This window comes from Lepisosteus oculatus, chromosome 5 (genome assembly GCF_040954835.1).
Source record: "Lepisosteus oculatus isolate fLepOcu1 chromosome 5, fLepOcu1.hap2, whole genome shotgun sequence".
Classification (NCBI taxonomy): Eukaryota; Metazoa; Chordata; class Actinopteri; order Semionotiformes; family Lepisosteidae; genus Lepisosteus; species Lepisosteus oculatus.
In genome coordinates, this window is record NC_090700.1 from 49,437,583 (window position 1) to 49,462,469 (window position 24,887).

Below are 24,887 nucleotides of genomic sequence, written 5' to 3' on the forward strand. Positions count from 1 at the left end.
TATAATAAAATACACTTTGTTGGGTTAAAAAAGTATTTTAAAAACAATGCACAAATATAAATGCATGTGACTCAAAACATTATAAACTTTATAAAGTGATTTCATTATATTCTGTGGTTTCATAAATATGGTCAGCACTATGCATTGCTCTGTACTTAAACCTATAGGGTTATGATAGGGAAGCAGAAAGCAACCCTGGTAAGACAGACAATATTTTTGCGCTAAAAACAACTGCATTGAAAACACACAAATTGATGTGCTGGTGTCTAGATCGGTACATGAAATACTGTGAGGATCTACAGCATGAGGTGTGTTGTAGGTTGTTTACGTTTCTACGTAGAAAATCACGGCTAGAAATGTAGGCTTTCTGTGCAATAGTACATTTCAGCACGTTCGCTTTTGGACTGTTGCCCAAAGTGAAATAATACTGTGTGCAGCTTGAACATCCCATCTTTGGTATCTGAAATTGTGAAATGGCTGTTGTTTCCAGAAAGAGTTCTCCTTGAAGGTGTTAGCAATGAACTTAGCAAACAGGGTGTCTCTTTCCTTCTGGAGACCATTCATTTCTGTTTGCTTGTCCTAGGGTCTTTGTGTTCTCTGAATTATATTGGCTTCACATGTTGCCAGCTGTGTTCTCTATTCCCATTTCTACATTGCACATGTCTATGTTCCAACATGCCCAACAAGCTTTCTGATGATCTTGGGGCCCCCTGTCCTCCGAGCCCTTTCAGTCTTGCCACTGTTTCTGCACGAACACGCCATATAGTCTCCCAAGTTTGTTGCAATCAGAATGTCGTGTGTACAGCACCCCTGGAGTGTGTGTGCAGACAGGATGTGGAGGCCGATCTGCCTGGACTGCATGTCTGCGGAGTCTAGCTCTTCAGCTCGGCGGGCAGTCTGGAGCGCCGGTTACTACACTGCTGCTCCAGGGGCCGCAGTAGCCTGTCCTCACGGGGATGGTAGACATGAGCGTAACTGTCGGGCTCCAGCAGGATGCGATTGAGCGTCCGCTCGAAGTTGACATGGCGCCGGGCCATCAGCACATACTGGCGGCCCTCCTCCAGCAGGGGGCAGTCACAGACATCAGGCACCCACAGGAACTCCCGATGTTCCAGGCGGAAACGGTTGCGGTAGGTGTGGATGATTTGCACGTCATAGCGTGTCTCCTGGCCTCGATACTGCTTCCCCATGACCTTCGCACGGAACACTGTCAGGACAGAGAGGCAGACAGGCGCACAATGACTGGAGAGGTGGTAGACTGCACGATAGGGCACTCAGGCTAATCTGTCAACCAGCTTTTCCTTGCTTACACACCCTCTCCCTGTATGGCACTCAGGCCTGAAGATCTAGAGGTAGGGCTGTCCCTCAAACCTATAAGCCCCATGAAGCTCCACTCAGCCAACACAGCTCATTGACAGGTCCAGTGCTGGAGACTCACCAAAGTCCTTCTGGCAGTACTGTCTTTGGCGTTCTCCTCTGCCCCGGACCCTCCTGCACTTGCCACAGTGCCCTGCAGCAAGTGGACAGCAAGGACAACAAGATTAAGAACGACAGGCTGAAGAAAGTGGTCAGGTAGCATTCAGATTTCGTAAGAAGTCACAAAAGAAGAGGAGGCCATTTGTTACAGTTCCAATAAATGATCTAAGAACCTTATCCAGTTCCTCTTTTGAAATGTGCCAGGTTGTCAGCTATAAAAATGGGGCTGAGTGACTTATCCATTTACCTGCAACCAATAATATAATATTTCACGTTCTCTCAGAGAATCACAGGATCCTTTAGGAGCTTGTAATTGTTTGGACATCAGCTGTCTGTGAAAGTATTTACATTCAGTCCTGTATGATCCATGGGGGCTGGGCGGGGGGGGGTGACTGATCAGAGTCCACTGTGTGTAAGGATGGCATTTTGTCACGGCTGTGTTACTGGCTTGTCAAAACGATTTCAAATCGGCTCTGTGAAACATGTTAAATAAATAAAACCAGGCAGCCCGAGAGCTGTAGCAGTTCTCACTGGCACGAGGAGGCCGGGGCAGCAGGTTGCTTTGGTTCTCATCTCTCTCCAGCCGGGCCTGGGGTTGATTTGATGGGTGTCCCACTGGCCTGGTTCCTAAGGGGACTGAGAAGGACAACCGGTCAGACCTGTCTGCTGTTCAGGCATCTAAGAATAACAGAAGTATTAATTGTTCCCAGAGCTTTATGCGTCCCTAATACTCCACCCCTCTTCCTTATCTCAGTCACGTAGGGAAGCAGAGCAGAGATCACTGCAGTGACATAAGTGATTTTTTTTTAGATCAAAGCTTTTAAAAAGGCCATCAGAGTAGCATGAGATGGAGAGTAGCATGAGATGCAGTCTTATAAATACTCTGATACACACCTAAGAAATTAGCATTTAATTCAGGTGTCTAACCATTGTTAGGCTGTTTAATCCTGAAAATGCCCAAGTTAAATTCCAGAAAGTAGTTTGATAGGCTGATGTTACTGGGAACAATGTGGTTGCATGCCCCTGGACTTTAGTCTTGGGAAACTTGTATTATAAGCTTGAAGAGGAAGCTCATCCCACAGAGATCATTTACCGAAGTGAGGAGGTCTGGTGGTGGTGGTGGTGGTGGTGGTTGTTGGGGTGGTGGTTGTTGTGATTGGTGGTTGCCAAGGCGTAAAGCTGGCAGCATGATGTGGCTGGCGCAGCTGACTCCTCCCTCCGTGATACAGAGCATACTGGTCAGGGGGCAGCCAGTACTCGTACTCTATCCCAGAATTCCTGTCAGTGAACAGAACCTACAGAAGAACAGAAGTATATAAAGTCATCCATATCAAATACAATATTATGTTAAAGGACAAAGTTGGAATTATGTCTTTGTTGTCCTAGGATCAGTTCTCAGTCAAGGAGCCAGGCGTGTAGCACTTGCATGTTTTGATCATGTTCACACAGGTGCACTGGTATCCTTCCACTTTGTAAAGACATGCTGACTTGCTTAACTGTGCATGATCATGCGCGTCCGCTGCAAAGTCCTGGCAGGGCACAGTCCTGCCCTGCTCTCCAATGCTTCTGGGTTTAGGCCACTGGTTGTACAAACTTTACCAGAATTAAGTGACTTCCTGATAACAGCTGGATACAAGTACTTTTGAAATTGATTACAATAATTTTGCTAAAAGAACACATTAGGAATATTCTCCCCAAGGTGGCTAATGCACGTTTCTGTATAAGTATGAGGTTTCTGAGCCCTGTCCAAATCCTGGAAAAGCTGCAAAGCAAAAAAAAACTGAAAGGGAGCTGCCCCCCCATCCCCCCACCCACCACAGGTACACACACGTGAATTAATCCCACTAATCACCAACTGACCATAATGTGCAGGTCCTCCTGTGTGGGCCCTGGGGCCTCGAAGCTCTCCCACAGGTCTGCAGAGCGCTTGTACACCAGCTTGGTCCCTGCCACGCTGTACTCCCCCGGTACATTGATCTTCCAGTTTCCGTTGATTATGAACTGGGAGCGGCCGTTCTGCAGAGCTGAGGGATGCGACAAGAAGCTACTGACCAGTCTGGCTCAGCCAGGAGCGGTGCTGTTTCTTCAGCACTGCTGCCAGGGAAATCATGCATTGCAAGTGCTGTGAGCACTGCCTGTCTGTGCACTAGAGGAATCACATTCATTGTGTATGGCGCTTTAATTACAAAACCTTCATGGGAAGGCATAAACATTTCAGGATCAATGTTTCTTAACTAGAAAAACAGATACTTGAATTTAGCACTAAAGTTCTATACCTATTCTTTTACTGGCCTAGCAGGCTGTGTCCACTAGAAGATGCCTGTGATCGCAGCCGGGCACTTACTGTGAAAGAGAACAGACTCTTAAGGTATCTTGTTCCCAGTGTTTGTAATGGCAGGCAGAGGCAGCCAATTATTGGCACATTTCTCTGCTCCAGGTTCCCCAGTGTACCCTGGCTAGGAATAGCAAACTAATTTATGATGATTGTGCTGATAAAATGCATGCCAGATGATACAAGGCTCTATTGAGGCCTACTCTTCAACACCACATTATTAAAATCTATTGATGTCTTTTTATAGCATAATGACCTGGTTCGAAGCTATTTTATCTAAAATAATGTTTCAGTCCCCCAACTTATTCCTCCACCCTTGTTATCGCTGGTTTAATTGTCTTTTCCATTTGAACTCACATTATTTTTGTCCCCAGCACAGAGTGGAAAATATGCAGGGCGGTGTGTTTATAGAGACAAACACCCATAACACAGCAGGACCATGGGGATTTAGCAGGAAGAGGCAACAGCTGGGGAATAGCGTTTTCCTAGTTCTGCTGGAGGGTCTCCTTCTCCAGCTATTTGTCCATTATGGGAGAGAATTTATTGTCCCAGCAAGATTGGTTGGATCAATTGACTGCTGAGCCCCATTGGAAACGATGTGAAGGGAGTCCAAAACCTGGTTCTTTTCCATACCTCGTTTGAAGAACAAGAAATGTGGAGAACATTTATCAGGTCTGCGAGAGCGTTGGTTCTTACCCAAGTAGTTCTTGCTGTTGTCAGTCACACGGATGTGTGTGGCTCCTGCAGGAATCATAGTAACTTCATTGTATCCAAAAGGACCTGAGAGGAGATGGAGAGGCTTGGGTCGATGGGCACACATACCAGTACACGCATTCACTTGATTATTGTATATAATGCAGAAATCTCTTTATATCGCTCTCAACTGTGGCATTGTGAAATGATCAGAGCTGTATAATATTCATCTATCCATCCATTTTCACTCCGCTTTTCCTGGTGAGGGTCATGGTATATAATATTCATTTATCCCATCATTTATATGGACCTACTCACTCTTAATAAGTAACTGAGAAAGGTTATATATACAGTATATCGATCTAGGCAGAATATACACTTGCCTTTGTTGACCTGCTTTTATTTGCTCTTTGCATGGCACTTACTCTTGAAAATGAAAGTATTATGAATTTTGCACAAAGCCAGGATAATTTTCAAAGTTTTCAGCTCCCAGGTTAAATTTACTCCTTGTTTTCTGGCTGGTGAGACTTCTGTGGTGTAAAATTGAACGGCAAACATCGGAGGTACGGAAGTGCTTCAAAAATCACTAAGAATCATCCATCCATTTTCTAAGCTCTTCATTCAGTTCAGGGTCAAAGAGGACCTGGGTTGCCTTGAAGCTTGTGCTGTGAAAAAAGGCTTTCTATATTCTCCAGCATCAGTCCTTGAGCCCATCTGCAGTCTTGGCTTTTTTGCAGCAGAGCTGCACAGTGTGGAGATGCAGAGGCCCTGCCCTGCTGGCTGTGGACCTAACTGCACAGCTTTGTACCAGCCACTTCAAATATGTTTTATTTTATTCGGTAAATGGGAGTGGGAGAACTGAAACACGTTTTAGACTCTATAAACAAAGCAAGCATTATCGCCTGTTTTCTGCTCACTTGAATTATGCCAAGTATTTTCACTCTGCCTACACAAGGACTGGCATAAAAGGACTGCTGTTTTACAAGAAAACATGTTGCCGAGTGAAGTGCTGGAGGTGTCCGGGCTGTATGTGTGACTCACTTTTTTATAAAGACTAGGGGTTAGGGATCAGCTGCACCTCAACTTTGATGCTGTCAGTAGGTGCCTTCTTACTTGATTCAGCTGAACACTGTCCCTCTTTTCCTTATGAGCATTTAAAATCCACTTTACTGAAATCTTTGGTGTAACTGGACTACTGTACCATTGGTTGTACTGTATAGTAGGTGAGTAGGACTCATGTCAGATTACTCTTTTCAGACATAGAACAGCAGGACTTGGTCTTAACCCTGCCAAGACTTGGATGTGATCTTGTAACTCCTTGACTTGGTCTCTTGATCATTTCCTTCTCCCAAGATTCAGTCTATATTTGTCTCCCAGGATATGAACTGGAACCATGTTGACTATGTTGACTTGATACAGTATGAGGCCTACTCGACCACAGGCCTGGTCTGATGAATTTTATACCACTCAGGTTACAAGAATGGTTAACCACTGAGAAACTTTTCCACCACGATGCCCTAGAAATATCAATCACAACAAATTTAAATGACAAAAAAGCATTATTGAATCATGTTGATTGCCCTCACAAGGTAAGCTGGCTCTAGGTTTAAATCCAGACTGAGCTGCCTGGAGTGGAATCTTTCTATTTCTATGTGGGTCTTTTTCCAGGTGCTCCAGTTTCCTCACACAGTACAAAGAGACATTATAGAGGGTTGTTGGCATGGCTTAATTGTTTGGATTGTTTGGGTGCCCTGCAAAGGACTGGCATCCTGTTTGAGACACATCCTGCCTCACACCCATTGCTGGGTTTGGCTCCAGTTTACTATAACTCTCCGAGGGACTAAGTGATTGTAGAAAGTAGATGGACTTTATGGATGGAAAGTGATGGACAGATACGTGGTAGCTCTATTAATGAGTGAATGTACCGTTTTTGAACGGTTTTGCTTAGATCAGTGCAGGCACTCACCGGCAGCCTGGCTGTGGCTCTGGTACACATTGTGATGATGCAAGCACGTGGTGTTGTGCCCACCACACACCATACAGGCATCTTCCTTCTGTGCTGAGCCCAAGATCAGGTCACAGCCAGGCTCCTGTGACCAAGAGAAAAGGTAATAATCAAAAAATAGAAATGACAATCTTCCAGTACACAAGTCAGTCACCTCTCCCTTTGCCTTCATTTTCTTAAGCTAACATGAAAGAATGTCTTTTATCAACGTGGTTAGGTGTGCCCAAGTCATGTGGATGCAGAGCATTTTTCATTTTGACACAGTTTCCTTCTACAGAAAAGCGGTCATATTGCACAATATCAGCCCCCTCATTATTTCTGAAAAATACCGTTCAGTCGCACGCCCCGGCCTTATCTCAGCTAGGGCTGAGACTGGGATCTCCTGGGGCGACAAGCGCCGCATAGAGAAGAGGGGCCTTCACGCCATCCCCATCTCACACACATGTCATTCTCCTGCTGGGTGGTGCCAGCAGACTGTATCCGCCCTCCACGTCATGGACCGAAACTGCCCTGACCCTGCAGATATTTACACAGGAATACCACAGGGAAAACAAAGGCAGGAGGGGAGGGACGGAGAAAGATTAGATAGGTGATAAGAGGCTCTCCCTGGACCACGGGAAAGCGAGGGTGAAGGAGGAGAGGGAAAGGGGGAGGCCAGAGGTGGCGGTAATGTTGTTCCACAGCACGGGGGCTGCATATTCCCTGAAAGAAAATGTGGGGAGCCTTAACATTTTGAGCTTCCTGTTCCTGTGGTGTAAGCGCTCTTCTGAGAAATGGAGCAAAAGACGCCAGTGCCTACCACCACCCACTGACTGCAATCTTTAGTGGAGCAACTGTGCTTCAGGATCAGAAGAGCTACTGTACCACACTGACATGAAAAATATTTGAAGGAAGACTGTTCAAGCGTTCCACAGAATTTCGAGAAACATATAGTTAAATACACTTCCTCCCTCGTCCTGCGCTGATTCTATCTATGCATTGGTACAGGATCTGAAACGATGTGATATGAATCAGTATATACTTACCAAGTCAAGCGCTTAAGGGCATGGTTTCACAAGAGTTAAAAAAAACCCACAAGGCTGGGTCTGTGAGCAAAGGTACCCTGAAAAAAGCAGACTGCTAGAGCAGGTATCCTAGACCGATAGTGGGGACTGGGGTCAGAGAGCAGGTCTGGGTTCAATCAAACATAATCAGTGCCTCCCATTCAGCTATAATCTCCGTCTGCCTCTTCTCTGGAGCAGTCACACTCTTGTAATAGCCCTCAGTGCCTGCCCAGGTCAGGAGCACTGCAGACCTTACAGTCCATAAATTATACCTTGACATGAACACAGCCTGTTCTTTTTCCTATTGGCTAAGAACCAATTGTGCTCCTCGCACAAAAAGCACAGCCAACACGTAACTGCTCTCTAGACCTCCAGCATCTTCCTTTCAAAGGCAGCCAAGGGAGAAAGTGTCCCTTCACTAATGATCAGATATACACCTGATAGCTAGTTACAACTCTTTGGCTGGGGCTCTTGGAGAATGCAGAAATTAAAGATTTGGTAACCTTTGTAAGACCATAGAATCACTGCATCTTAGACTAACGCCACCTGGGAGAAGTGCAGAAAACGGAAGCCAAAACATTCAGTCCAGATCACTTTGAGGTTTAGCAGTCTGCATATTCTAAATGCATTTCTGTAAAGGCTGATATGTATGTTGGTTAGTTCCATCTGTATAACTCACCAAACACTGCCCGTTGACGCAGACTCCCTTTGGCTCTGTGTGGCAAGGTGTGCCATCCAGAACACGCCCAAAGTTATAGTAGAAATTGTGCCCTACTGCCAGGCAGCTCAGCTCACAGCGGTTGGAACCTGGAGAGACAAAACCAGGAGAGATATGGGGGACAAACAGGAGAAACAGCTATGTCTAGTAAGGTACTTGAGACTGGGCTGGCCATGATTACAGATGGGAAAACTAGCAAATACACAGGATGACACACAAACAGATGTGCAAGAGAAAGACAGACCTACATGAGATCAGGCACATTCAAAACTTAGAGGTATGCACAAAATGATGCAAGCAGGGAACTGCTATTTGAGATACCTCAGCTTGGAAAGAGGCAACGGTAATGCCACAACCAGCAATGCTGAAGGACTGCTGCAGGAAAGGCCTGGGCTCTCTCACCTCCATGGAAAGTTGTCCACCTGTATGTAGCTCTGCCCATTAGGGGTCGGTCATTGAATGCCGCACACTGGAGTTCCCGAAACTCCACTGACCCCGGCAAGCACTCCTGCATGTGAAAAATGAACTACAGTCACATACTCTGACCATTAGAGAGGAAGACAGCAGAGCAGAGAGCTTGCAGCAACCTGCTCCCCGTACTTGGTCATCTCTGAAGTATGCCTCTATTAAGCACTGCCGCCTTGATCAACACACCCTGTGCTGACTCATTCATGCACACTCCCTGCACCTTTGGCTATATCTGCAGCTTCCTCACACACAGAACTGGAGATTAAAAAGAATAACAGGGTCTAGATGTGGGACCATAAGGGTTCTGGAATAGCTACCTAGTAATGTTGTTAGATTTGATAACTCAGCTTCATTCAAAAAACACGAAAAATAAATTAGCTACCAGCTACCAGCAACCAGCATGTAAAATGGCCCAGGTGACCCCATCTTGTTTGGAACCTTTCTTACAGTCCGATGATTACTTGGTGCTCATGACCTGTTGCAGTTGCTGAAATTTCTCTAGATTACCAGATTCTTCCAAAACAGTTTTTGAATTCAACAGAAGGGTGAAAACATGAGTCAATTTTGATGCCAGAATGGAGGGGCAAGTTATTGTCTACTCTTACTCTATGACCACAAGTTATATCAATGTCTCAGAATAGGCTGTCTGTATACAACCTAACATACCTAACATTAGGTACGGTGTAGCTGGTGCTTCCTAATATTTGCTCATACACTTAGTACATAGTTCCCTGTGTGGAGAGGCAAGCAGGAAATGGTTGTGATATAGTGTAAACACCTTCTAATTCCCAATGTTAAACACATATTACTAGGACTGCCATGTACATAAAGATGAATTATGTTATGTTTTGCTTCTCCATACCCTCAGGTCATCAAAAGCAGCAGTTTTGTCTGAACAGCACTGCAATGGAAAATCCGATCACATAGTAAAAACCCAAAAGTGACCTCTTTAAATCACTCAGAGTGATAACTGAGTAAATCTCAGCCTGCGCATTGGTGCAACAGAATATATCAATCAAAAATAAATGCACACGCTCCATGATTACTGTGCTCAGAGAAATGGCTCAGCACAATTGCTTCTTTTGTGGCAGGTACTTGGACGTCTTAAGTGCTGGAAAGATGTCTGATGACATCATAATCTCAACTGCTCTGCAATATTATCAAAGTTCAAATCTGCATATGCAAACCTGTACCGTCAATATCCAGCTGCTACACACGAGCAAAGAATCAGGAAGTTGGCCCAGTTCTCAGAACATGAGAGCTGAGGAGCTTTGCATAGGGCTGTGTGGAGATCCTCACCTTGGAGTTACAGAGTTTGTACTGCCTGGGCTCTCCAGGACACGGCCCCCCAAGTGGGTTCCTGCAACAGAATGCCCCAAACATTTCAGCAAAGCCTGTGTCCATTGTTTGTGATTTTTTGCAAAGTGCAGATGTAGGAGCCCCACTATTTGTCAGGCATTTCCTTATTGCCAAGGAAGGAGGTGTGGTTTTAATGATTGGAATACTGCTTCCCACTTTATCATCAGAAGTGTTTAGAGCCTATGTAAGAGGAAAGAAGCAAGAAGAGGTTAAATCCACAGAAGAGGTTAAATCCACAGGAGGGCTTTATTACTAAATCATTGTGGTTTGTACTCAAATTTTGTACTTAAGCTCCACTAAGCTCCACTCATTCCTGTTTTGTCATCTGCGATAATAAATAGTCTGGCAACAGACTATTAATATTTCAATAAAAATGTGCATGAATATGGCTTTTTCCAAAAAGAAAACTTATAAAAATGAATATCTTCTTTTTCAGGTATAACACCTGCTGCAGTTTTAAAGGGTAGTGAAGATGTCAGTGTTTCTACCCCCAAGTACAGTACAACAGTACATGTGAAGCCAGGCTCTGCCATGCTTGCATCTTGCCCGGTCCTAACCTGGTGATGCAGGTGCGGGTTCGGACAGAGGCCCCTCCCCCACAGGTGCGCGAGCAGGCTGACCAGCCGCTCCAAGAGCTCCACTCGTTCCCAAATCGCAGCTGGCGACGGACACGGCCAGGAGGCACAGTTTCGTCCCCGGCTGAGCCCAGGAGCACCTGAGGCAGGGAGGCAGAGAGGGAAAATGAGCGAGGAGGAGTGAGACTGAAAGGAAGAAAGAGAGAGAGAGGAGGAAAATTCCCTGAAAGATATGTGCAGAGACGGAAACATGAAAAACAGAAGAGGAGTGCAAGAGAGACAGTGCAATAGTGGCAGAGGAAGAGAACGAGAGAGGCAATGAGGAAATGGGAAAGTGCAGAGGAGGAACAGAAAACGTAGAACAGACCCACCACAAAGAAGAGAACAGGCTGCCTTCAAAGACAAATGCCATGAAATGTGTGGAAAAAAAGCAATCTATGGGCTTCACAGCTTCTACCAGCAGCTCATTCTCAGTCATTCTTGGAAGCATTGTTTTTACTGACCTAGTAAATTCTTCCCCTTTATCTGATTTCAGCTCACTGTCTATCCCCCAAGATAATTTCTCACAGGGTGTCAAGATGCTTGCAATAACTGTTCAATCATTTATCCCCACAGCATTCATCAGCCCAAACAACATTACTACCCCCTGGGACAGAACTACAAGCCATCCGCATAGGTGAAATAAATGCAATGTTTCATAGCTGAGGGCACATTATTCTGCCTTACAACAGTACAGCTGCCTTTTGTTGTTAATCCCCTAGTCTTATTCTGGGAATACGGGTAGAGCAGCGTCATTGTTTGCCTCAGCTATTGGTCATAAATAGCTGGTCTTCCCCTTAGAGGTGGAAGTGTTCTGGGAATGTAGAACGGATATGAGGAGTGGGGCACTCCCTCCTCTCTCCTGTCTCAGTGAATCCATCCTTGGCAGCTATGTAATTTGAAAGCTCTTGGTGTGAAATCACAATAAATGTATAGCAGTTCCATCATAAGATCTATTTCAAGCACTCAGTACGAATTGTTAACTGTAAACATTGCTGAACAACCTCAAACAACTCAACAGTGCAAAAGCCGTTTTAAACACATTCCAATAATTTTCCCTAAAGGTGGATTTCACTGGCACAGCTCCATACAGGGGAGCTGTGTGCATGTTTAACTCAAAAGGTTTAACCCTTTGCATCCTCCACTGGCAGCGAAACCTCCATTGTGAGTATTTGTAATGTAGCACTGTAAGAAGTGGTGCGTTCGATTATATTTCTTACCGGTTTGCATAAATTAGACCTCGGGAAAGATAAAAAAAACTCATGGCCAATAAGAAAATGTCATTATTCCTCTTTAAAAACAGCACTGCCGTTGCTGGCTTTTCACCGCCATCAGCCCACTGTTGTATATGACTTATTATTACTGAGTGCCTGACCACGCTGGGCTCAGGTCATGAAGGGTGAATGATACATGAGTGCACCATACTGGAGCAGTAATGCTTTATGATTAGAGTCTATCATTTCGCAATGCAGACTGACCTGGAACTGCCCTCATTACCGCCAACAGGGAAACTCAAATTAGTGTTGGTAGCAGTTGGAAAGGGGGCTTGTCGATGCTGGGAATTAATGTACCGGCCTTTCACCTTTGAAACCCTGGGCTCCCTCTGGCTATTCTTAGAAAACAGTGATGAAAGGAGGGCCGCAGAGGGAAAGCCTTTGGGGTTCGGGGTTCACACACACTGCTAAGATGCTGGAAAAAAAGATCTGGATCAGGATGGAGAACATTTGCATCTTGTAGAAGGCCACCGCATTATAAAAACCAGAAGCGTTTATTTCCTTTATTTCAGGAAGCGAAGGCACAAACAAATGACATTGAGCCAGGATGATAGCAAAGGCCAGGGGTTGCCTGGAGGCCTTTAAGCAATGATAGAGGCACGAATGAGGCATTAACCTCACATCATTTTTCTGTTGCTGTTTTTAGCAGTTTTTAAACCTGTGCCCTAAGCGGCAAAGGTAACTTGAGAGGCAGTGTCTGTGTGCCTTTGACGTCTCTAGCGAGCTATTTGTGGGGAAAGGAATTTGGAGTTAAAGCCGAGTTAATAAAAAAGATGGCCTCTTTGTCTTTGCAATTCTGCCTCTCTCTCTGGGTGGCGTGGGCAGGGGGGTCTTCCTTTTCTCAAAACAGCCTCACGACCCCCCCCCAACACCACCTCCCTGACCCTTCAGCAGCCCTAGATGGAGCGATGAAAGATGGCAGTAAAAGGAGAAAGAAAGGAGGCCACGGGTACCGGCAGGAGAAGGACAGATGAAGAGATAAATCCTATCAGGTGCCATTAAGGGCCCTTGAGGTGCTGAAAAACAAGCTGCCTTTACCACACAGTACAGCACGCAAGCAATCCCTCCCTCCACTTCCTCCCCCTTTACAGGCCGCTGTAGTCTAACCGTGAAAGCTGTCACGGCAGCTACTGCACGATGTTTTGTCTGAGTTTTGTCTGAGTTTCACGACTGTTATCCTACGTGGGAAAATCGAAGATTGACAGACATTCGTGGTCCAATAGCATAAGCGCAGCACACCTGGGTAAACCTCCACAGCTCTCCCTACACTATACAGATGAGAAACAATCCTGTTCATACTGCTATCTAGAGCTGAGACTCTCAACAGGCTATTTTGTGCCTTTGAATGTACTTCTTGCTTGATTAGACCTTTTAAACCCGTTGCTGCCATTACACTCTGGTTATAAACAAAGGCAGAAATAAGTGAAAAATTAGCAGAGAGAACCTTACTATTTTCTTAATAATTTGCTTTCCCTTTGCCTCCAGTAAAATTTCCACATTAGGAAATAAAAAAAAATATCTGGGGATTAAGATTAAGACTCGCTTGGAGTGAGACACAAAGAGGAATCTGAAGAAGGTGAAACAGACACAATTTTGAATTTTGCATGTTGCCTTGTTTCAATCTACATAGCTCTTCATTAGTGAACAATTTATAATGACCAGACATAGTGGGAATGACTTTATCACACACTCTGGATTTCTTGGATACCGCATACCTGAAAGAAGGCAGGTGAACAATTCAGAATTCTGTGTTGATAGTACTTGCCAATCTCATCTGATTTGGTAAGAGCAGAAACAAAAGATCCTAGTGAACTGCTGTACATATCAATCACCTTCAAGGATTAAAGGCTCAGATGGAACACAAAACACGAAGGGGTTCTTCAGGAGAAGGACTGAGAAGCACTGATGTACAGCCTGGAACACTTTTCTGCCTACGGCTACCCCACTTGCAATTTGGAGAATTTGGGGTTCAGTGCCATGCAAACATACAATATAAAGGTTCACCCCAGTCTAGATGGAGACCCTGGTCATATGCAAAACGTATATGAAACACTAAGAATCAAAATGAACAGAAATAAAACAGTTTTCTGAAGTCTGCTCTTGTGCCGACATCAACACTTAATCGGAAGGCTGATGTTCATCACAAAATGGAGAGGACAGAGAACCGGGTTATTGCATGGTGCTATGGGAGTGCTCGTTTTAGCATGAGGGAGCAAATCATCGGAGCAAAACAAAAGAAACAAAACCTAACTTTTGTCTCCACAGCCTGAACCCAGCAGGCGTCAAGGACTTTGAAACGGCGGCTAAAGAGGTGCAAAGGTTGTGTAAATGAACAAGAGTGCCTTACGGGCTGGGAGGACCAACACATCGAGGAGCCCAGGAGAGTGAGGAAGGTCAGAGCCACGCATTGAGACAGCCTCCTGGAAACACACAGAAGAGAAAACAAACACGGATATTCAATTATACACACACCCCTCTGAGATTTAATCAGGGCAAGAGAGAGCGGGGCAGATACTTAAAGCCCACTTAGCACAAAAGCCCCAGCCTCAGGTCGCAGAGCAGTCATTAATAACAGCAAATAGCCTGGCTAGACCTGCCGTGACAGCCAAACTCCTGCAGAGAGGAACCAAGGTCAGACATTCCCCTTCATGCACTGAGAATCATTAACTCCCACCCCCAGAGAGAGAACTGCTGGGGTTCACCAAGCTCCCAGCACCCCAAAGACAAGCTGCTGCATCAGGCTTCAGGAGAAAAGCTTCAAGCTGAATCGGCCAGCAGCTTTCCAAAAAGACCCATCTTGAAGAGATGCTTGGGCAATATGACAGGGGTGCCATCTTAACTCTTCACCCCTCATCACCCCTCATGTGCCCAATTCCACAGGTGTCCCAGTCAAGTGGCAGCACTGCAGCATGAAAAAACAACACTTACTGAAAACCAACAGGTATGAAAAGAAAAAGGACATAACCCCGATAGGCTCAGAGGTGCCTTAGCTGCACCTCAGCAGTCGACAAATCCTATTATCATGATCTTTGGAATTGGAACAAGAACACTCCGATACAATAATTTGTATACTGTCCCAGAAAAGAACAAGAAGCAGGTTTGATATAGGAATGTAGGTCCTCTTTTTGACCTGGTGGCCTGGTCCTCTTTTGGCTGTGCTGAAAATTCCCCTTACAAAGTCACAGCGCTTAATCGGAAACATTATCAAGCAGTACTAGGGCTCTGTGGATTGTTGCACTGACAAACAGCATGAAGACCTGACAAGGGCTGTGCGGCAAAGGAAGATGAGTCATGACATCCTCAAAACGGCTTCTCGGAAATCTTGGAAATTTTGGAAGCCCCCTTGCTGCTTCCTAACAGCAAACCTCAGCATTCGTGGGCCAAGGATTAAAGTAAGTTCAGGTTTCTCACTCTTATCATGAGGTTCTCCAGGCTGCTTATGACTAATACAGGTTTGTTTCTCTATAGAAAAAAAAAGAAAGTGCAGCCTGTGTTCTTTTACAAAAAAACAAATGCAAAATGTTTTTCATTTTCTTGATGAAAGGACTATTTACTCCTATTCATCTTTTTAGGAGGAGGCTTTTCAAGAGCCTCCATCCAGAACACTGTTTTCGATTTTGACCCCTGTCGACAGCTGCCCTGTCCAATTAAACGATACAGATCTTCCCCCACACCTCTCAGATCAGCCCCAGCCTTTCCTCCCTCCTGCTGAAACTGGAGGAACACAAAGACTTGGCCTTGACCAGCCTGCGTGCCAAGTCCTCTGCCCTGCGCAACATGCTGTTCTGAGAAAAACAGCTAGGAATGGCCGCTTGTTAATTACAAGGACCGTTCATTTGTGTCATTTTTGCCGGGACCCTCATTAAACGTGCAGCATCTCAAAATTACACTCATTAAGGTAATTGCAGCATAGAACAACCAGCGAGTAGCATCAGGGTGTTGTGCTGGAAATGCCGTAGGAAAGGAAATGTTTTTAATCAATATGAGCCAAAATATGTGCCCAAAGAAAAGAAAAATCATCCAGTTTCTGAAAATTTTATTATAGTTGTGCCTGGGGGAAAAAAAAAGTTCTCTGAAAGCTCAAATGTTTGTTTAAAAGCTGTAGCCATTAATCACACCATCAAAACATGTTACTCCCACTTTCAGGTACTGACTGGAAACAGACTGTAAAATTTAAGACGGTAACACAACGCTTTCTGAGCTCAGGATACAGCAGTACCTTCAAACACAGAGCACAGCTTCTATAAGTTGTGGATGTGTCACCAGGTTACAGAAGGGACAACTGTCTACACCTTCAAGTGGGGAGCTGTGTCAGCATGCGTAGGCTGCAAAGGAACAAGTAAAGGTTTATTCCATGCTGAAAAGACACTCAAAACGTTCTGTCTCTTTTCCTTTCAGCAAGGAATAAACCTTTACTTGATCCCTTACTGTCTACACCTGACTAGCTAAAAAAAAAATCACTGCTCCCAGAACTTAATAAAGACTCCAAATGTACATATGCTACTCCTCACTCTCTGCAGGGGTAGATTAGTTAAGAAGGAATCTAACAGGGTTAGAATTGTTTTAATCAAAAAAAGAACAGTACGGAAGAACTGTACTGGAAAAAAATCATTTCCAATGTTCTGCTTGCTAGTTTGCAAAAACCATACCATTTACCTACTGTAGTTCCCTTTCCTCTAAAGGACCTGAGCATTTCAATATTTCAAGTTTTTTGGCGCAGACTGTTAGCTAGTTAAATGGATCCATACTCCGTATGTCATGATTTCAAATGAAAGCTGTGTGATGTCATCTCAGCGCTGATGTTTCCTCCTCAGCTGGAGTACACACCGTGCAGGTGAGAATGTGACCTCTGCCCCTGGACACAGTTCAGCATGTGCCACTAATAAAAGAGGGCTGAGAAAATAGCAGACTGCAGCACAGGTCACCTGGCAGTGGAAACCACAGCTGAAGAGTGGGAACCAACAAGTAGTTCACAGATAATTGCTAATCTCTATGCCTGTAAATCACAGTCTACAAATATACTTTCACTGGCTAGCCTGGGCTTTCCTTTTTACTGTGTCTGTATTTCAAATAAAAAAGCAAGGCACGAAGGTAAAGAGAAGGATATGAAGAGGTGATCATATGATGTTGGTCTGGAATTTTGTTAATGTGATTGTCCAGACTTTTGTGCTGAAACATTGACATTTTGCTAAATAATTAATTTATTTTGGAGGGTTTATAATGTGTGTCCAAATGATCCTATTTTTATATTGCTTTTTCTTTGGACAGAACTTCTGCGACGTTTGGGAATGTGTTCTTTCCTTTTAGCGGTTAGCCTGGGATTTCCAACCCAATGCCCCACTGTGGTGACCCAGGCCACTATGTTGTAGGAGGTGCTGTAATTCAAATGGTCAATGAGGATCCCACAAGCACTTTTTGCAGGAGCAGGGATGTTAACCCCACTATCCCGTCTGGATAGTACTCTGGGTTTGTGCAATGTGGATTTCCTGAAGTTCCCTGTTAATTCAAATGGTAATGCAGGTTCTCTCTTCATCTCCAGGATGAAATGGGTCCTCTCCTACATGTCAAGGTCTTTGTGATCCTTAGGAATGAAATTCCACTATATATGCAAACTATATATATGCAAGGTATTATTACCATTAAACAACATTACTAGTAGAAAAGGAAATGGATTACAATGATGTCACTGGCCTGACTGTCTCAGAAGAATTCACATGTGGCAATTTAGGCTAGTTCAGGATACTTTGGTTCCAAGGTTTTTATAAGCAGCAAATGTTCCTTCATTGAATACCTGCTTTAATTAAGAACTCCCTGGCTGTGTAGCTTTAAATAAGCACTCTATCCACTCATCTGCCCCATTACTTTCTGTGTCTAGACATAGAATAAATCCTATTAATCCATCATACCATTGAGGTTATTGTGTTATCCTTTAACAACTAGAAAACACAAATATCCCTATAGGACACTGCTTTTACTGAAAGACAGGTATGTTTGCAGCCAGATATAATACCTAGAGATTTAAGTGTTTCTACAAGGCTTGTGCAGATACTGAAGAAATTAACTAAACAGAGCATACATTTACAGCAGATCTTTTCTACTGTGTATTTAAGTGTCATTGTTAAATTGGTGAGCTTGGTTAAATTTGAAATAATGCTCTCCAGCCCCTGTATGTAACATACTGCTATGATAATCTGGCATCATTAGCAAGTCATAAGCCACGGATTTCAGACCACAAGATTCCACCATCCCCGATCTCTAGACTGAAAGGCATATAAACACTAATCACTGCGTCTCTGCGATACCCATAGTCAGCTCTGGTCAACTGTGGACAGAGAATCGTGCAAGCTGAAAGATATCTTTAACTCATTGATCACTATAAACACATGGTTTTATTTGATTGTTTAAGCGCAGTAATGAGATCTGTTAAGTGTGTGGATAAAAGAAAAAAACAGAGAACTCTATGGACCTCCAGGGATACGCTCTGATATGCTCTGCTTTCAGTACTTCAAGTACTTTCCTTATTCCCTGTCCCATAATTATTATACAGTACATCTTCAAAACAAGCTGTTTTCTGCAAAACACAGCCTTGCCTTGCCCTAGGAGAACAGGGAGAAACTGGAAACTGTGAAACTGTGCTAATCAGTAGGCCAAGCAGTGCCCATCATAATTCACAGTGCCCACTATTAATCACACTTGACTATTCTACGGCTGCACCTGCTATCTGACTGACACATTCCAGCTGTCATACAGCAAAGCCTTCAAAATGACAAAAGCAGGCAGTCATCAAGGAATAGAGAAGCAAGTTAAATGGGGCTTTTATAATGCTGATAGGTTTTCCATCTCAAAGTAAGCACATCAGACCTACCCATGGGTATTTAACTGGCACACAAATGTGCTCATACACATTCTCTGTGCCAAGAGTTGTTTTTAATCCCCCCTCCCCGCTTTAAGGGATACCTTTTACATTTTATACTGGGAGCTGGGAGAGCTACCATTCAGGATGAATGAATGGATATACCATTGTAGTGACAAAAATCTAACATCAAAGCTTCAGGCATCTTAGGTTATTTTAACAATTTATAGTAATATTTGGCATAAATGATAGAATTGAACAGAATCAACTCCGATGCCATGAACAGGCCATGTTTAAAGCAAAAACCCGTCTTTAATTCCTCGCTGTTCCTCTTTTTCGAGCCACGCTAAGTTTACTAGCTGTGTACTTCAAATACGCAGTCATTCACAACACGTAGTATTACAACACAGGGACAGTGTATAGATAAGGAAAGACAACACATTTGGAAATATTTAAAGAGATATTCAGATGTAGACGCGAATGATGCGGATATCGTCGTTCCACTGACTAAGAAAACTGATATAGAAGAGCTCACATTGCCCCCGTCCAAAATCTGCGGGAGGTTTAAAATGTTTTGTCCTCATCCCGGGAAGGCTTATCGCTTCTGAAGCTGCTCCGCACTCTGGGAAGCTCACCCCAAGCGTTTAACCGAATCTGTGTTAATACCAACATATTCTTCCTGAAAGCAATATAGTACAATAGTACAATATGGTGTTAAAAGTAGTTAATCGCTTTATTCGCTTTTGAGAGATTGTACTGCTTATTAATTTAATGTTATGCATAGATTTAAAGCTTCCAGAAGAAAAAGCGTTAATCAAATTTACTACTGTGTGCACATATAACATTTACCATGAATAGCAATATCATTATGCGAATTCGTTAAATTCTCTTTGAAGCAATGTCTCAGCTCCATGGAACTGTTGGACTGAATGATCATAAAACATTTCTGCCTGTATTGTCCTAGTTCGCAGTAAAAACTCCTTTCAGTCACATTCCAATTCAGCTTTATTCAGCTATATTTTCCAAAACCGGACTGGCTTGTCCATAGAATCGTTCTTGCGCTTTTGTGGTCAATTATTCAACGGAAAGAGGGGAAGAAAAGAAAGAAAAAAACGAAAAAAGTATCGACTCTTGTTTTTAACACAATCTCACGTAAGTTTTTAAAAACATTATATAGAGAGATTATAATGCAAGTTAGCACGACATTAACTTCTGGGTAAATATTTGGAACATCTCCTCAGAAGTCTATTTGACCTCTAGTTAGAAACAAAGACATTTGATATCCCTACCGACTCCATCCACTGTCAGAAAGCTGTTTTTTTGTTGTTGTGAAGGGTCGCAACGCATCAGACAATGCTTACAGACATGAACAGAGCATATAGGCATAATGTTAGTCTGTACAATTTAAAAAGCGGAGAGGTGGGGTTATCTAAATGAACTCTTCCATTGTCTTCTTTCAGAACAATAAACCAGAATTACAGCTTCGAAAACAAACTTACCTGCACGCTAGTGGTGACATACTCCTTGGAGACGAGAGGTTAAAATGCACAGTCCCAATGCACGAGTTATATCTCACGAGTTGTATCTTGGGGCTTATACCATATCGACTACAAACAGAACAAATTAAAGGACTGGGAATATTGATAAACGGTTTTTCAAGGATGGAAGTTCTGAGAGAGTGTGTGCGCGCACTTCAGCTTGATTTTAAGCGCACCTCTACTTCAGGAAAGTTTTAGGATCACCCCATTGTAAATCCCAAGGTATGGGAATCTTTTGTTTGAACAAGGACATCCCTTCTTGAAGATGTTAAATAATGCCGTAACAAATTAAGGTGGAAACAGCGTTTTTGCGGTGTTCTTGAAGATTGGAGAGAAGCCCTGGCGCTTGAGAGCTCTTCCAGGGGCTCTCTCTCAGAGACTGCGCCGGGCGCTTCGTGCCTTCAGAGCGCTCCTCGCGATATAATTACTGTTTAATCGTTTTCCTTCAAATACTGTATTTCTTTTTTTCTTCCCTCGTCGCACGCCACATCACTGTATCGGAGAACGAGCCCAGACAGATCTCTCCTTAACCCTCTTCCCTTTCTTCACAAAACAGTACCAGGTGTGAGATTATAAAAACTTCTACACTGTCTTTTGGAACTTCATCATGCTCCCGATCTCTGCCCTTTGGGAAACGAGAAAAAAAAAACACTCGTGGTGGAAGTTCAATAAAACACTGTATTCCTTTCCCGGTTTTATAGTAACCTTGTTAAAAACAATTTGCACGACAAAAACACAAGAAACACAAAAACAAGTGTACGACACTTGTTATTCTTCCGACTATACAGTAGGTGTGGTGTGAAATAAGGTCGAGCTTTTTTTTCCCAAGTGAATGTGACAGACGTCGTTTGAAGAGGGGAGAAAGATTAATGATTAGATGCGTTAGGGTTGTGTCCTTTTTGGAGGGTGGCTCACTCACAGACTTTTCTAGTGTACGCTGTCCAAAAAGTGAATTCAGAATTAACCTGCTGGCTCCAATAATGTTTTCTGTCGAGCAATTTAAGCAGGTCTTTTGCTGTCGACCTGGGCGGGGACCAGACGGATGACAGCGTAATGTTTTTCCATTTTACCTGTAGATATGTCAGTTCTCGGCGCCGCGGGCAGAGGACTTGCAAACTGAGCGCACCGATAACTGAAACCGGAGCTCCTCGTGTTAACCAGCAGTGGTTTCTTCACCTGCAGTTGACTCTACCCGTTCCTGCAGTGTCAACCTCGTTTCAAGTTCCAGCACAGTGAAAACCTTTAGTTTGCTGTGTCTTGCGGCGCTGAGGTCCATCACGCAGTTCTGTCAGTGCAGGTATGCGGTACACATTGTCCCAATCCTCACCGCCTGTTGGCTGTTTTCAGAGCTTTTTCTTCCTAACAAAAATTGACTATTAAGATGTCCACGTACTTTACATGCCCATCCCTCTCGTTTCCAAGTGAGAGTACTGCAGTTCAAGTAAAAATGAAGCAATCATTCGAATGATAGATGAAAAGCAGACTGAGACTAGTTTTACTTTTAAGAAGTTTTATAACGCTTGTTGTCATTTATTTCCTTTGCGCCTGTAATTAATACTGGAGAGTTGTCCTTCGTACTCTTAAGTCCCCTTGAAAGCGCACCTCCAGTTGAATCCATTCTGAGACTCAGCTCATGTGTTCATGGCCCTTTTCCAGAAGAAAAGTGTACACCTGAGCCCCGCCTCCAATACTTCGACTTTCCAATCAAATAAGTTCCCTTCTCAGATTTCAACCAATCATAGGAGACGTACTTCGAAACCCACCCCCCCAACCCGATAACGCGGAGTTTAATGCCAAGAGCAAATGGAGTGGGGAGTTGGATTGCGTGTTTCAAATAATTGAACATTCAATGTGAAGGGTGATAAAACAGTAGGTAGTTCTCGGAGATCGAATCAGCCTATCCTTGAAAGATCTCACATGTCTCGTGGACATAAAGGTGACCAAGCCTGTAAATAAGAAACATAGATCACTGCTAGACTAAACTGTGAGAATAAAAACATATCTTGGTAATAACACTAAGTAATACAGAGACGTTTGAAGAAAACAAAAGCTGCAAGTAAATGAAGCAACTGTCCCTTTAGACCACTTTAGAAGATCAACATCAAAAGTAGTTCAAGTAGGGAGCTGCGTCAGCATGTGTAGGCTGCAAAGGAACAAGTAAAGGTTTATTTCATGCTGAAAAGAGATAAAAGGAAACAACGTTTCGGCTGTGGAGCCTTCTTCGGGTGTGTAAGTGAAAATGTTTCAAAATTATGTGAAAATGTCATCAAAATCTGTGAAAATGTTTGTCCTGAGATGTGTCTTATTTGCATGGTAATGGTTTATGATTCTCGTTTTCAATTTTCTCATCTTTGATGAGAGCTCAATCCAGGCGTTGGTCATGCAGTATATTTCTGTGCTAAAAAAAGTTTAATGTCCTCCAGCACTGTAAACTTGTATTTATATCACTCATGTGTAATTTGTTATGATTAAGGTGTGGTTACAGTTGTAGAGGGAGCAGAGCTGCTCTCTGTTCTTGATATCACAGGGATGCAGACACCGGATTAGAGCACACCTTGTGGAACTTTGGCCTCAGACCTCCTCTCTCCTTTGATTCGCCTGTGCATTTCAGGGTTTAACCAGAATTCCCCTGCTGTAAGAGTAAACATTGACACACAAACAAGCCATTATCTCTTACTGAGCATTTGCAGCAGTATACTGAAGGAATTGGAGGGAAGACAGATTCAGGATTAAGAACAGGTAGCACTTCTTTAAGCAAAAGACTGTAATGTAAACGTAGCCTAGTCAAGTCTGGGACTAGAACTGATATAGAAAAGATATAGTATAATTAGACCGTGTAATGGCATTTCTTTCACTTATGACCCCAGAAAGAAAACAATATATTCTACATATATAGGCTTTTATAATTGACTTTGAGTGGCATGGTGGCGCATTGCTGCCTCTCAGTGCGGGGCACTAGGGTTCAGGTCTGGGCCTGGGGTGCTATCTGCGTGGAGATGTTGTCACCATGTTTGCATGGGTTTCCTCCAAGGGTTCCAGTTTCCTCCCTTAAACCCAAAGTCCAAAAACATACCATTAGGTTATTGGCTTCTGGGAAAACCGGCCTTGGCGTGAGTGTACAGTATGTGTATGTCTGTCTGTCCTGGGATGGACTGGCGTCTCATCCAGGATGTACCCCGTCTTGTGCCCATTGCTTGCCTGGATAGACACCAGCTCCCCTGTGATCCTGAATTGGAAGAAGTTAGAAAAAGAATGGATGGATCATTTGTCATGGATGTCGGAAAGGATTAGCCAGGCAGGAGAGGCAGTAGAGCGAAAGGACCCTATGCGTAGCGGCGAGACAGGGGTTAGCCCGGGCTTAGCTGTTCAGGAAATGCCGTATAGAAACCTATGCCCTCAGGTAGCGAACGTGGGGCGACCTGGTGCTAGGCGGGTCTCAGGACATCCGAACGTCACTGCTGAGCCTGGCTTAACCTCCATCTCGCTGCTAAGCATAGGGTCTTTTTTGCACTCCTGCCTCTCCACGGCTCGTCCTTTCCGACATCCGTGACAGAATGCTGAGCCTTTTTTGACCCTGCCTAGCACCAGGTCATCCACGTCCGCTACCTGAGGGCATAGGTTTCTATAAGGCATTTTCTGAACAGCTGAGCCCGGGCTTACCCCCGTCTCGCCGCTACACATAGGGTCTTTTCGATCTTCTGCCATTCCACGGTTCGTCCCTTCCGACATCCGTGACATCATCGACTCAGTGGTCTCCAATGTTTCTCCTTGTCCATGGATTGCCATACCTTGTAGTTTATCCAGGATCTCTAGAGAACTCATAAGACTAATAGTAGTTAACCACAGTTAACCAATTTGTTTGTTTTTAGAACACAGATAAATTTCAGATTGGGATCACATGCTGCGGCTGTAAAAATAGAGATTTTCATGTTATCAAAGAAGAAACTGTTTAAGGTGGCAGTAGTGAACATATCTGGGTGGGGTGAAATGACTAACCTCAGTCCATGAAATTAAACAATCAAACGCAATGATAAGCGGTTCATAAAGGTAGTATGAGTAACAGGTTTATGTCAAAACAGCGGTTTTGACAATATAGACTGCAATGTAGCATTAGCTCATTCTGAGTACAGTACTACTATACTTTCAGTCCCATGTCAGAACAGATCCCACATGGAAGTTGATGAAGTTTGGACCTTGCACTGCCTGGGTTCTGTTTTCCTGAAAGCTGGAGTTAGCAGGGACCTACCGCAGCACTAAAGTGATGTATTTTCACAACATGACCTTGCTGTAAATTACATCTCGAGCACCTGATACCAGAAGGAAGACCTCTAATTGGTTTAGCTCTGCTTCTAGGAAATTGTTTGCACATGGGACTTGATTTGACTCTGGGCACTTTATGCACTTTATTATGTGTTTTCAGTCTTCGGAGCAGTGCTGAGTGTTGAATGCTTAAAACGGGAACAGATTTTATGTAGTGAACTGCAAAGTATGCATAACACATGTTGACAGACAAC

At 43.8% G+C, this 24,887-nt stretch overlaps 1 protein-coding gene across 1 annotated transcript; it reads right to left on the reverse strand.

The window, feature by feature from the left end:
• Nucleotides 1-15: 15 nt before the first annotated feature.
• Nucleotides 16-23,657, reverse strand: adamtsl5 (ADAMTS like 5). The gene is made up of 15 exons (XM_015343241.2): nt 23,447-23,657; nt 22,928-23,005; nt 20,335-22,319; nt 14,330-14,402; nt 10,652-10,809; nt 10,035-10,095; nt 8,670-8,775; nt 8,229-8,356; nt 6,468-6,591; nt 4,505-4,588; nt 3,337-3,500; nt 2,570-2,771; nt 2,008-2,112; nt 1,439-1,510; nt 16-1,207 (listed from the first exon to the last, which is right to left on the reverse strand). The coding sequence occupies exons 3-15, from the start codon at nt 20,352-20,354 to the stop codon at nt 873-875; spliced, it is 1,632 nt and encodes a 543-aa protein (XP_015198727.1). The 5' UTR covers nt 20,355-22,319; nt 22,928-23,005; nt 23,447-23,657; the 3' UTR covers nt 16-872.
• Between the last annotated feature and the right edge of the window lie 1,230 nt (nt 23,658-24,887).